Source organism: Muscardinus avellanarius (genome assembly GCF_963383645.1).
Source record: "Muscardinus avellanarius genome assembly, chromosome: 8".
In the NCBI taxonomy this organism is placed as follows: domain Eukaryota; kingdom Metazoa; phylum Chordata; class Mammalia; order Rodentia; family Gliridae; genus Muscardinus; species Muscardinus avellanarius.
This window is the reverse complement of record NC_137794.1, coordinates 30,798,510-30,812,321: the sequence shown is the minus strand read 5'-3', so window position 1 is coordinate 30,812,321 and position 13,812 is coordinate 30,798,510. Positions and strand designations below refer to the sequence as shown.

At 35.3% G+C, this 13,812-nt stretch overlaps 1 protein-coding gene across 1 annotated transcript in view; it reads right to left on the bottom strand.

The window, feature by feature from the left end:
- Positions 1 to 256: 256 nt before the first annotated feature.
- The window catches only part of UBE3D (ubiquitin protein ligase E3D), a gene marked incomplete at both ends in the record, with an annotated part of 324,870 nt that continues 311,314 nt past the window's right edge, over positions 257 to 13,812 (bottom strand). The window contains one exon of the mRNA XM_080700079.1: positions 257 to 337. Coding sequence (XP_080556205.1) covers positions 257 to 337 — 81 coding nt within the window. The remainder of the gene's footprint in view (positions 338 to 13,812) is intronic.

Genomic DNA, 13,812 nt, shown 5'->3' with positions numbered 1-13,812 from the left:
ATAAATGTTTCAGGGGTGTGTATCCTTTATTCTAACTTTCAGAAGTTAGAATAAAGCATAATGAGTCATTTTTACCCTGAAAAGAAGTCTTTCCCTATAATAACATATATTTAATCATAAACAGTACAATCATATAAAAGTAGTTATATGAATTCCCAGAATTGTAGATTTGAATGCCTAAATCATATTGGAATATAAAGGTATGAAAGTATTCTATTCAGTAAGAAAGAACAAAATTATGTCATTTTTAGGAAAATTAATGGACCTGTAGAAAATTAAGTGAGACTAGCCAGTCACAGAGAGTGAAGGGTCTTATATTTTCTCTCATATGTGGAAGCTAAAGAGTAATTGGGATGCCAGAAGGCCTTCAGATAATGGAGGAGAAACCTCGGTGGAGCTAGAGAGGTGGTCTTGGGGAGGGAGTTAGAGGGAGAAATAACGTAGGAATCACTTCCATTGACAGTACATACATATGTGGGAATGCCAATGTCCATCTCAGTATCCTCTATGGGGAAGGGAGGAAGTGGGGAGGGAGCCGCGGGAAAGCTCACCAAGTGCCGTGTGCATGAATGTCACCATCACTGAACCGCATTATGAAGTGAGACTATAATGCATCAATAAAAGCGCATAAAAATAAAAAATAAGTGAATGGATAATGGTATGGAGAGATATATTTGAATCTGGCTCTATTGCTTATGAGCTGCACAAAACATGTATCCTCCAAGAGCCTTCATTTCTTGGTTATAAAATAGTGAAAACAACATACCTCAAAGTGCTATGGAAGATGACACGCAAAAAAGTTTTCAGCACAGAGATAGAGACTCAATTAAAGTTCTATAAATAGAGGCTGGATCTGAATATTTATTGAACTCCAAACTAGACACGTCAGGTCCTTGGAGGCAAATGTATGTGGCTTTTGATTCTCTTGCTGCTCAACCCACGTACCTAGAACAGAATTCCAGAGGAGAGTGGGCTTCAGACCACCACACTGACCTTTCCTTCAGATCCCAATGTCTTATAAGTAGTTTCTTTCTCAGAAAGTAAAGAATCACATATTTTTTAAAGTATCAGTTTCTAAATAAGTGGGTGTTTTGTTTTATTTTGTTCTAAGGAGAATAATTTTTACTAAAATAAAATTTTATGCTAAAACACAATTTCTGTAAGAGCAAAAAAGGCTGGGAGTACATGGTGGTGAAGGTGTGCAGACTGGGAGTGGGCAGGCCCTGACCTGCAACCAGATTGCTTTCTCTCCAACAATGGACCACAGCCCAAACCCCAACACGTTGTCCACACTCCCCTAGCACAGTTTCGGGATTTCCATTCTAAAGGGACAGGAAAGCCCACCCATTTGAGGGCAGGAAAGCTATCGGGAATAACCTGCTATGGCATTCCTGACATGACCGCTTCTTTCATCACCAAATAAAAAAAAGTCTGGGAAAATCAGGGCGTTAGATGTTAGTAGAGTCATATCCACTGAGAAATCACAAAGAAACAGAGAAGGGCACCCTCCTTCATTACACTCTTGTGATCTTTAACACTCTCTTGGTTTAGTTATCTAAAGGCTCAAGGATTTTGTTTGTTTGGTAATGGGGAATGAACTCAGAGGCATTATACTTCCAGGCTACACCCCGAGCCACCACTTTTTAAATTTTTTATTTTGAAACAAGGTCTAAGTTGCTGAGTTTAGCCTCCAATCTGAAATGCTGCCTCAGCTTCCCAAGAAGGTGGCATGCACCACCTTCTCCCAGCCAGGGGATTGAACTTTATTTATCAGCCCATATTCACTAGTAGTTTGGTAGTGAATGGTATACATGGAAGTCATAGAGGGCATTTCTGAATTTGAACAGAAGAGAACAAAACAGCAAGGTCCAATATTTTGCAGGTATAAGTTCACCTGATGGTTAAAAACCTAGCTGCAGACATCTTTTAAAAGGCTATAAAGATAGATACAATCCATTTGGGTCTAAATTGAGCAAAGCAAAGTAGGCATAATGACATGGGAGTATTATAGACAAGGTCATGCCCTGGTGTCAAGTCTACTTCAATCTCCCAAACGGAAGGAATAAAGAAAGTACTGTGCCTTAATTTGGGACTATTTATAAACCTTAGTAATTACAGATGTGAAAACAACTTCTTTTGTGAGAAAGTTCTGGCTAAAACCATAGTTTTAAGGATCTAGATAATAGCTTTCCAGTAGCTATTTGTATTTTCTATTTCTCTTCAGATTGACTTTCAGTGGTATCTTTATTTACAGAAGTAGTGCTCCACAAGGTTAAATCTAAGACTGTTACATTTCAGAAAAAATAAAGACTTCTTTATTTAGCTGGAAACAGGCAGAAGGATATGTGTACTAATTCTCTGGAGCTCCGAGCATTTTGCCCTGTACCACACATAACAATTAAATCATTTTAACTACTGAGTGAAAATGCGTAACTACACAACACTTTGCAATTTAAAGTCTTCTTTCAAATAATACATGTTACAATTCTCACTCATAAATTAATTTCCATGCAAACCTTATTTTTAAAGGCAAGTGTTAATAACACACAAGCTGTACTCTTTTCTACATAAAGTGTTATCCATTCATTTGGCTTGCTTCGCTCTCTTATAAAATGGTCCCTTTCACATCAGTGAGTGGCCTCTAACCTAATAAATTCAGATCAGTCTGAATTGGGTATACTCTACTTGATTCTCCCTCCCCCTTTCCATCTAAATTGGCCTAAAGAGATTTATTTAGTCCTAGATATTGTGTTTGTTCTTGGAGAGATGAAAAAAAAAATTCCTGAAAGAATCTTGTTTTCCTACTTGTGAAAGTAGAGAAACAGAATGTGTGGGGTTGTGAGACAGTGAGAAGGCTAACTTAGAAACAGAGCCTGCTGCTGAGCCTCCTGGCTGCAGGCTGGGAAGTGCCAATATTCTGGTCTGAATGGGTGGCTGAGTTTCACAAACATCCATGCTGTTGTGTGATTAGTCACAAAAAGGAGAAACTGTGAGCCATTGAAATTCAAGCAAATTAAAACAAACAAATGAAAACCCAGAAAAATCAACACTGTAATTTAGGGCAGCACACAGGGATAAAGTGCTGGTTCATTGCCAGTGGCCACAGATCACACTCCAGTGCTAGCTGGCAAGTTTAAGAATTCATTAGACAGGACTCAGAAGGAAGACCAAGTATATATATCAGCTATTCTTGTTTCTTTTTTGCCCTAGTGCAATGGTAGGTAAGTTATTCGTTTTTGTTTTTTTGTTTTCTTGTGGTACTAGGGATAGAAGCTTTTTTATTTTTTAATTTTGAAACAGGCTCCCACTAAGTTTCTGAGGCTGGCATGGAACCTGTGATCCTTCAGTCTCAGGCTCCCATGTACTCAGATTACAGGCGTGTGCCACCACACTCACCCAGGTTGCTATTTTTCTTAATGAACCTATAACAATACTAATAAGAAGGGAATCAATCATAAGAACAGAAAATTTAAAGCAGTAAGGAAAAGGAAAAGTGTGATTAGATGACCAAAGAAAACAAGATAGAGAAAGAAAAACAGCATTTCAAAACCATATTTTCTACTATAACTCCAAAATTTAGGTCAAATAACACAAAGAGCAGAAATGGGAACAGGCATACCCATCAGAGTAATAAATAAGGAACCAAATGTTCAACAGCTGAGCCACATGGGTCCCTTGCAATTTTCAGAATTATAATGGCTAATATTTACTGAAGACTCAGGAAAACCAGATACTCAGGGACTCTTTGTAACACTCTCAGAAGTAGGTACTATTATTCTCACGATTTATAAAAATAAAGAGAGGGAGGCACAGAGAGGACAAGAATGGTCATGTGGCTAAGAAGTAATAGGATAGGAGTTCAAACCCAAGGACAATTTGACTCCAGAAAACATATTTCTACATTGCCATGCTATGCTGCCATACATGGCTGGGAAAACTGCCCTTATGAAACTCAGGGAGCTGGGGACTCAGAGCACAAGCTCCAGCACTACTGCCAGGCACTATCCCTAAGAAACAATAGCAGCCAAAAGATTTTAGGGTTTGTCTCTACAGTAAAAAACAAGGAATGCACCAACCTGAGACACAATGGGAAAAAAATGAAAGAAAAGAAAATTAGTATTTGCTTTTATGGCGAAAAACAAGGAATAGCCTCTAAGGACAAGAAACTTTGAGAACTCCTAAAAGATAGAATCAGATGGGATCAAAAAAGGAAGCCACAACGAAAACACGTGTAAAAAGAGACTGTTGGAAAAAACTGGCAGGAGGCCTACAGGCTGCCTCGCCACACATGGTCTGTGCAAGAACATCTTCTTGGAGCTGTCTTTTAAAATTCCATGTGGGCAGATTAACTGCACGTAGAGTTCTATACCAGCAAAGAATCATTCAAGAATAAAAACATTTTTAACAGTTAAGGAATCAGAACTTTTTTAAACTCATGTACCTTCTCTCAAAGAATTATTAAAGTTGAACATCAGAATGAAAAACATAACAAGTAAACAAAAAAAATGAATCCAAGGGAAAGAATTTTGACCCAAACAAATAATAAAAGCAAAAGTAATAATTTAAATAATATAATACACTAACATACAGACTATATCATTATTTAGATGATCCTCGACTTTAAAAGGGGTTACCTCTTGATAAACCCATTGTAAGTAAAAAGTATCATGTTGAAAATGTACTCAACACACCTAACTTACTAAACATATAGCTCAGTCCACCCTACCTTAAATGTCCTCAGAACACATTTACCTACAATTAAGCAAAATTATTTGACACAAAGCCTATTTTATAATATAGTTTCGGATATCTCATATACAGACATAGGTGAGCATTATGTAGACAGAAGGTGTGCTAAAACCAAATACAGTATCCAAAAAACCCCACAGATAACTCAGTTCACCGTAGCGTATCAGTCGTTTACCCTCATGGTCATGCGGCTGGGAGCTGTGGCTCATGCCCAGCATCACACAAGAGTATTTTGTCATATAGTGCTAACTCAGAAAAGACCAAACTTTAAAGTACAGTTTCCATATGTGTGTCAGTTTCACACCATTATAAAGTCAAAAAATTCTAAGTTAAACCACCATAAGATGGAAGACCATGTGTATATATAATTATTATAGAAATATCATATAACATACATGTACATAGTTATAATTTGTCATATGTTATATTAAAGTATGATCATACTATAATATAATAATTCTATAAATAAAATAAGATACATTAATTTTTAAACATTCATAGTAATCTTAACTAACGCTGCAGATAATCTTGTCACAGGAAATAATTGAGAAGAAGTAAAGGAGAAAATACCATAATTCTAAGTTCCTATTTTTTTGGAAATATTATATAGTTATTAATCAACTTAATGGTTTAAATAGAAAAATATGCTCAATTGTATTAAAATTTAATGCCAAATATCAAAGATTAGAAATATAAAGATTGTAAATTTATCAAACCTTAGAATGGAGGTAGAAATGAAACAGGGAAATGGTCTATCAAAAAAGGAGCAAATGAGTAAGTAAAAAAGTTTCTAACAGAATGACAACTAGAAAAAAATAAGACAGTAAATAGAATACATTCAAACATGACACTAATCAGAATAAGTATAAATGGGTTTTTAAGTCTAAAATAAATATTAATTCAATTAAGATTTTAACTAACAGGAAGAAAAGTGTGTGTATGTATGTGTGTGTGCATGAGTGCATTTGTTGTTGTTGTTTTTGTATGAGGGATTGAATCCAGGGGCTTCTACTCCTGAGTATACCACCAGTCCTTTTCAATTTTTTATTTTGAAACAGGGTCTCACTAACTTACTACACACTGACCTTAAACCTGAACACTCCTTTCTCAGCCTCCCAAGAACTGGGATGATAGGCATGTACCCCTGTACCCCTGTACCCATCAGGAAGAAAAAAAAATTTTTTTTGGTAATACTGGGGTTCCTGGAAACCCTTCTACCTCCAGGCTACACTCCCAGAACCATTTTTATACTTTTTATTTGGAAACAGGGTCTCATAAGCCAGCACAGCTGGCTTCGAACCTGCGGGATCCTCCTGTCTCTGCCTCCCAAGCGCGGGGATTACAAGCGTACGCCACCATGCCCGGCCAGGAAGAGAAATTTTAATGGCAAAATTTTGGAAGCTAGAAACAGAAAGATAGATAGTTACTGACTTAGCAGATGCAAGACTAAAACAGAGTGTTATATTAAAAATAGAAGAATAAGTGAAATGTCTAGGTATATAAAAAATTGAGATTTATTATCCTGTTCTACCCGTATCCCAGAATGTTTTCAGTGATGCTTTTATATTTCTCCAGACAGAATAATGGACATTCTTCTCTGGAAATAAGAAACATTTTTTAAAAGAAAATATTAGAAAACAAAGGCTACTGACCTGAGGGATTCCCCAACTGAACCCTCTATTCTATGTCCCTGCTGAGACACTAACAGTGAACAAGTTCCAACCATCTGCTTTTTCTGTTCCATTTTTAAATGAACATAGAACCAAGATTAAATGTATATCTGAGGATAGCCTAGTAGGAAAGATAAAAAAACACAGATAGAATAAAGCAAGTTGGAAGAAACAGTCTGTTTTAAAGAAAAAATTTAAAATACTATTATTAATATCCTCAGAACAATTAGAAAACTTATATTCATAAAACAAGAACAGAATTCTCTTAATATGGGAAATTCAGAACAAAAAGATTTCTTACAATTAGATATATGATGAATAAGTTTTAAGTTTTATCTGGAACAAAGAGGCAATCCTAAAAGCTTATAGAAGATAAAACAGGTTAGATGCAAAACAAATCAAAATTGTACTAGACTTTATTAATGGCAAAATTGGAATTTGAGAATAGAGAAAGCAAAATTAATTTAATTCTATTTCAGTAATTATGATGATAAAATAAAATATTTTCAGACATGAAAGGTCTCAGAAACATATCCCATGCACTACTTTTCAGGAAGCTACTGAAGGAGGTGTTCCTCCAAGTTGAGAAAGGGAAACAAGAAATAAATAATAAGGGATTCTGGAACAGGGAGTTCAACCCAAGTGAGTAAAGAAATCCCCTCAAATGAGGATGAAAGGAGCCTCAGGATGACAACTACACACCAAGCCCAGAAAGAAACAGGTTCATGTTGGAAACATTTAAAAATTCTAGCAGAGAACTGTTGAAAAAGGCAAATTGATGGCATATTAGCTATGCTCAAATATCAAAAGCTAAATAGTTGGCAACAGTTTTAGTAAAAATTAATGATGAATATGTTTTAAATAAGAAAATGATCTCTCGGGAGAGCAAAAATATGCAAGAGAACTCTGAATAAAATTGTACTTATAATAGAGGAAATATAGTGTTTATCTAGTCAAAATGACATATAAGTTTATCAGAAAGATAAAAAAGAATGGAAGACTGGGGAAATGAAGATCATTATGAAAAAAATCAGTAGAGAATGCCCAATACTAAAAACAGCAACAAACAACAACAACAAAAGCAAGTTGTAGCAGTAAAGTATGTTATTTAATATCCCTTGTAGAACTATTTTAATCTTTAATCAAAACACAGCAATAGCAAGTCAAAAAACTCATACACTACTTTACTAAAAATACATTTTTGCAGACACACCTACCCATAAATAAATTGAAACAAACCAGCAACAGACCATCTAACAGCATTGCATTCTAGAATATCAAGTTGTACCACCTTCGAAGTTCTAAGGAAATATAATTTTCAACACAGAATCATATGCCTGTCTAAACTATGAGAAATTGAAAGAAAAGAGATATTTTAACTCTGTGCAGATTAAGAAAGTTTACATTAGTGTATCTCTTATGAAAAATTGTGTTCTAAAAAACTTTTTAGCAAAAAAAAAGAAATGCAGAAAAGAATATGATGTGATACACAAGGAGCCATGGCAACTATTACCTAAAAGAATAAAATAAAATTGAACATGCAATTGAGATATTCTTTTCCCAGTAGTTAGATTTCAGAGACAATATTAGGGCTCTCTTTCTTTTTTGGAGCAAAAACAAAATGTGATTTTGGCAATGAAGTCTCTTTTAATGCTGTAATTTTTATTTAGTTTCAAATGTTTAGATACCACCTACAAATAAGTCAGAGAATGCGGGGTTTTTGTTCAAGATCATATTCTTTTTTTTTTTTTTTGGTGGTACTGGGGTTCCTGGAAGCCCTTCTTCCTCCGGGCTACACTCCCAGACCTATTTTATATTTTTGAAACAGGGTCTCTTACGCCAGCACGGCTGGCTTCGAACCTGCGCGATCCTCCTGTCTCCGCCTCCCAAGCGCGGGGATTACAAGCGTGCGCCACCATGCCCGGCTGTTCAAGATCATATTCTAAGAATTATATTGACCAAGAAAAAGAAAACTTTCTAAAAACAGTAATTTGAAGTGTTTATGGTACTATACGTATTATGTACTAAATCTCTCATTTTTCATAGTTAAGTAAAAGGTACCATCCAAATTGTACATTATAAATTATGAATCATACATATTTTAATTATAAATGAAAGTACAAAAGATATAAAGCAAAAGCAGTTAAAAGTGGTACTAATGCTCCCTGTGGGAAATGGAATTAGAAGTGCAGAGGAGATGACTATCATTTTTATTATATATATTTTTCATATGGTTTGGATACTTTAACTGTGCCTAATAAAACTTCAGTCTTTATACACTAGCTTTTGTTTAGAATTTTATTGGTGCAATATCATAGTAAGAATTAAAGCGATACATTTATACATGCACACATCTCTTGGTGTGGTTCACTCCTACCTTCCTCTTCCCTCACTATCCATCTTAGTAAGGTTGTTAATGATACCGTCATATATAGACATAATATTGTTCGGTCTAATTTACTCCCTAAAGCCTCCTTTCCCTTCTGCCTTCTTCCATCCCCTTGCACTATTTTACTTGCTGGTCACTCTCCTCATTTATCTGAAGTTCCTTTTTTTTCCTATTTTCTCTTTAGTTTCCACATCAGGAGAAAACACTTGACTTCCTGAGACTGGTTGATTTCACTTAACATGTATACCAGCTTAAAGGGACAATGAAGTGAAGCGGGCCCTTCCCAATAGGAGGGTGACAGTACGTGCTCCATAGAATTGTAATAGATACAGGCGATGCTATCTGGTGTGAATGCAGGGGAAGTGGTAGGATCTCTACAGCCTGATGTGCCAAATGTGTTTTCACTCAATGGTTAATTTATCCTATCATTATTAATCAAAGCTCTCTTATATACCAAGCTTGTGTTGCGTACTGACTGTATTCTCAAAGATAACTTCTAATGAAATTTATAATCTAGTGAGAAAAATAAACAATAAATAAACAAATAGATATAAGTATATATTACATTAGGACTTCTGTGCAGAGGTTAGGTTCTAAGAAAAGGCCACTGAGTTGCAGTAAATAAATATATGCTATGATCAGTTTTTTGTTAAATTACATAAATATTAAAATATGCATTTGATTTTTAGTGTTTAGTTTCTTGAGTTCTCTGTATATTTTAGAGATTAGTCCTCTACCAGAGGAGTAGGTGGCAAAAATCTTCTCCCATTCTGTTGGCTCTCGATTCAGGTTCTAAACAGTTTCCTTTGCTGAACAGAAGCTCTTCTGTTTCATGCAATCCCATGTATTGATTTGCCTTTTAGTTTGTTGTGCCTTTGGGGTCTTGTTGAGAAAGTTTTTATCTGTCCTATGTATTGCAGTGTTGGACCTATGCCCTCTTCAAGGAGCTTCAAGGTCTCTGGTTTAATTTCCAAGTCTTTGATCCATCTTGAATTGACTCTTGTGCAGGGTGAGAAAGTGGGATTAATTTTCAATTTTCTGCAAATGATTAACCAGTATTGCTAACACCATTTGTTGAAGAGGCTATCTTTTTTCCAGTGTATGTTTTTGGCCCCTTGTCAAAAATCAATTGGCTGAAAGTGTATGGATTTGTTTCTGGGTCTTCTATTCTGCTCCATTGGTCTATGTATCTGTTTTTGTGCCAGTACCATGCTGTTTTTATTACAATGGCTTTGTAGTATAGTTTAAAGTTCGGTATTATGATTCCTCCTGCATGGTTTTTGTTGCTGAGAACTACTTTGGCTATTCTGGGCTTTTTGTTATTCCAAATAAATTTAAGGACTGATTTTTCTATGTCTGTGAGGAATGATCTTGGTAGTTTAATGGACATTACATTGAATGGGATTTCACCTAACACCAACTAGAATGGCAATCATTCAAAACAAAAACAACAACAAATGCTGGTGAGGATGTAGAGAAGTGGGAACTCTAAAACATTGTTGCTGGGATTGCAAATTAGTGCAACCACTTGGAAAACAGTATGGAGAGTCCTCAGAAAAATGGAAACAAATCTACCATTTGATCCAGCAATACCACTTCTGGTTATCTTCCCAAAAGAAATTAAACCAAACTACCAAATTAATGCATGTATATCTATGTTCATAGCTGCACAATTCACCATAGCCAAACTATGGAACCAGCCAAGATGTTCTTCAACAGATGAATGGATTACAAAACTGTGGGATATGTACACAATGGAATTTTACTCAGCCATTAAAAAAAAACTCAATTACATCATTTTCAGGGAAATGGATGGAACTGGAGGACATTATGCTAAGTAAGATTAGTCAGTCACAAAAAATTAGAAATCAGATGCTTTCCCTAATATGTGAAAGCTAAGGAGAAATGGGTCATAGGAGGAACTCTAGATGGAAAGGGAAATCCTATAGAGGAGCAAATAAGACAACCTAAATAAGGGGATGGGAGTGGGGAAGAAGGAAAGTCTCTAAAGCACACAATGTACTTAAACATATTGTAGTCAACCGCTAAACCAAGCATGGGAAGGTGGGATGGGGAGGGAATGGGGTAGGAATTGGGTAGGGGCTAAATGGGCAATGTGTACATGTATGTCCACATATGGTTTTTATCCCATTACGATGTATGAATATAATGCACCAATAAAAATGCTATAACAATATTCATTATGGATGTAGGTTCATACATACATAGAAAGAAGACTGAAAAGATGTACACTGAAGAAGAGAAAGTTCCACTTTTAAATTTTCACCTGCATGTTATGCAAGTATTAATTTTGTAAGTGTAACTTAAAAATTAAAAATAACAAAAATTTTGGTAAAAATGTCAGAACTAGGCCAGGCATGATGGCGCATGCTTGTAATCCCAGCTTTTGGGAAGCTGATACAGGAGTATCGTGGTTCATGGGCAGCCTCAGCTACTACTTAGTGAGGCCCTTTGCAACTCAGTGAGACCCTGTTTCAAAATAAAGAATAAAAAATAGGAGTGGGGATGTCGCTCAGAGGTAGAATGCCCCTGGGTTCTATCCCCAGTACTATAATAATAATAATAATAATAATAATAATAATAATAATAACCAACAACAACAACAACAGCAACAACAACAGAATTAGTGGAGAAAGTAGATAATTGAACAATCCTTATTCATCACTTTTAGAAAAAAAATTGAAACATTTCCCCCAGGGAAAAAATTGTTTCTTTAAATTTCTATCAAAAAGAAAATATAACATATTTATAAATTATTAATTATATATATTAATAAACATGATAGTAAACACCTAAGCAAATGCCTAGTGGGTTAATTTACTGTAGTGGACACTACTTGTTCTGTGTTCTTACTACAAAAAAGCTGCTGCTAAAAACTATCACCGAATAGAAGTCTCTAGCATGAAATGATATAAAGTCAGAAATGATGATTTGGGAAAATTATTAAATTAATATTTGATATTTGGTATTTGAGGAGACTGGAAAGGAGGTCACATGAATTTCCCATTATCCTGCAGCCAGTGCTTTTCTTTTATACAAAGTTTAAACAAGGCATCATAAAAAAGATTTAACACAGGAGCCAGCAAATTGTCATGGATTAAGATAAGGAAAGACAGCAGAGAAGTCATGGGACAGGCCTAGAGGAAGGAAGGGCCAATCATTACTGGTAGATGGAGAAGACATCAAAGGCAACATTCATTAATTCAATCAGGAGCCTTGGAAGTCTGTCTTCTTTGCAGACAAATTCCTCCCAGCCAGTACCAGGTACACAGCTGAACCAGTTCAAGATATTAATCTCAGTATGAGATTCTAAGATGGCTCCCAACATCTCTTTAGTTTCTGAAAAAAAGGTTAGTAAGATAAGTTTTGGAACTTTTAGTTTGTGAAACATCAATTGATTCATCCAATTTTGCAGATTGCACAAAGAATAAAAAGTAATATTACAACCAAGATAACCAAACCAAGCAGCTCCCATATATGAGTAGAAAAATACTTACAAGGGTTAAGACTAGAAATATCAGCCAGGCCTTTTTAGACTTTAGCATCTTTAAAGATTGGAGTTTTAGCATTCACTATGGCCAGAACTCGAGACTGTAATATTAGTACGTCTAATGAAGCATTATGAAAATAATCTAATCCTAACAAGTGAGTTCTAACATGAGACCACACTGTATGGTTATCCTTATATGGTACTTTGGTTACAATATTAATAATATTGTAATATCACTGCAAACATTCTAGCCATTTTAAATCCTGTAACTGTTTTCCAGTCTCAGTGTCAGAGTCTTTTAACTAATTTCTCCAAGGATTTCTTGGTTGGTATGACTCTGAATATACCAAGTTTCCAAATAATTCTTTTAAAAGTCTGTAAATATTTGGCATTTTGGACTGAATGATGCCATAGCCACTGTGGAAGCAGAGGCAACAATTCCAGCAAGAGTCATTAATGGAGAGAGACTTTTCCATTTTCCATCCAAGGGACCCTTTTACAAGATCTAAGGAATAAGTTGCGTCAGTGAATAAATTTCCATTGCATGTCTCTGAGATGCTGTAAGAGAATCATCAGCAATTTTTTTTTTTTGTGTGTGTGTGTGGTACTGGGGTGCAACCCAGAGGCCTTCTACCTCTGGGCAATACTCCCAGACCTGTTTTATATTTTTATTTGGAAACAGGGTCTCACTAAGTTGCTGAGAGCCTCACTAAGTAGCTGAGGCTGGCTTCGAACCTGTGAGATCCTCCTGTCTCAGTCTCCCAAGCATGGGGATTACAAGCGTGCGCCACCATGCCGGGCGAGAATCATCAGCAATTTGACAAAAGAAAAAAAAAGTAGTAAGAGAATCCTTAGGGGAAGCATGATTCCATGTTACTCCTTTGTTTTAGAAGAAATTTTTGAATTGAGGTTAATAATATATTTGTTTTTAGGTAATGGCTGATAAAACTTTGCTTAGGTTAATATCAACAATTACAAAGATAGATAAGGAAAATATAAAATAAGGGACAAAACAAATCTAGTTTGTATAATAGTATTTGCTAATATTTGATGATATCGGCAAATTTTTTATTTAAATTTGACTTTTTATATGTAATTGTTATTAATACCCAACTTTTAATTAGAGTGGTATGATTTGTAATAGCAAATTTTTGGGTCATAATATAATTAATTTTATAGAAATATGATCTTTAAAAAGTATATTACTACTAAACAATTTTTGTTTAGAGGATATCAGCTTGGTAAACTGACTTTTTAAGATTGTGTGTTAGAAGATACTTAGAAAATGTAAATATATTTAACTTAAAAAGAAGTAATAATGATGCTGGTATTGGAAAATTACTCTGGTATTGATTTCAAAAATATAAAAATAAGTCAGAATCTGGGTGCTGTGCAGGCACTCGGAAAGGAGAGGCAACAGCTTTGCCTGTCTGCCTTTTGTCCTGATGTTTTTGGATACTAAAACCTTTAGCCTTAAACATACACAGCGACAA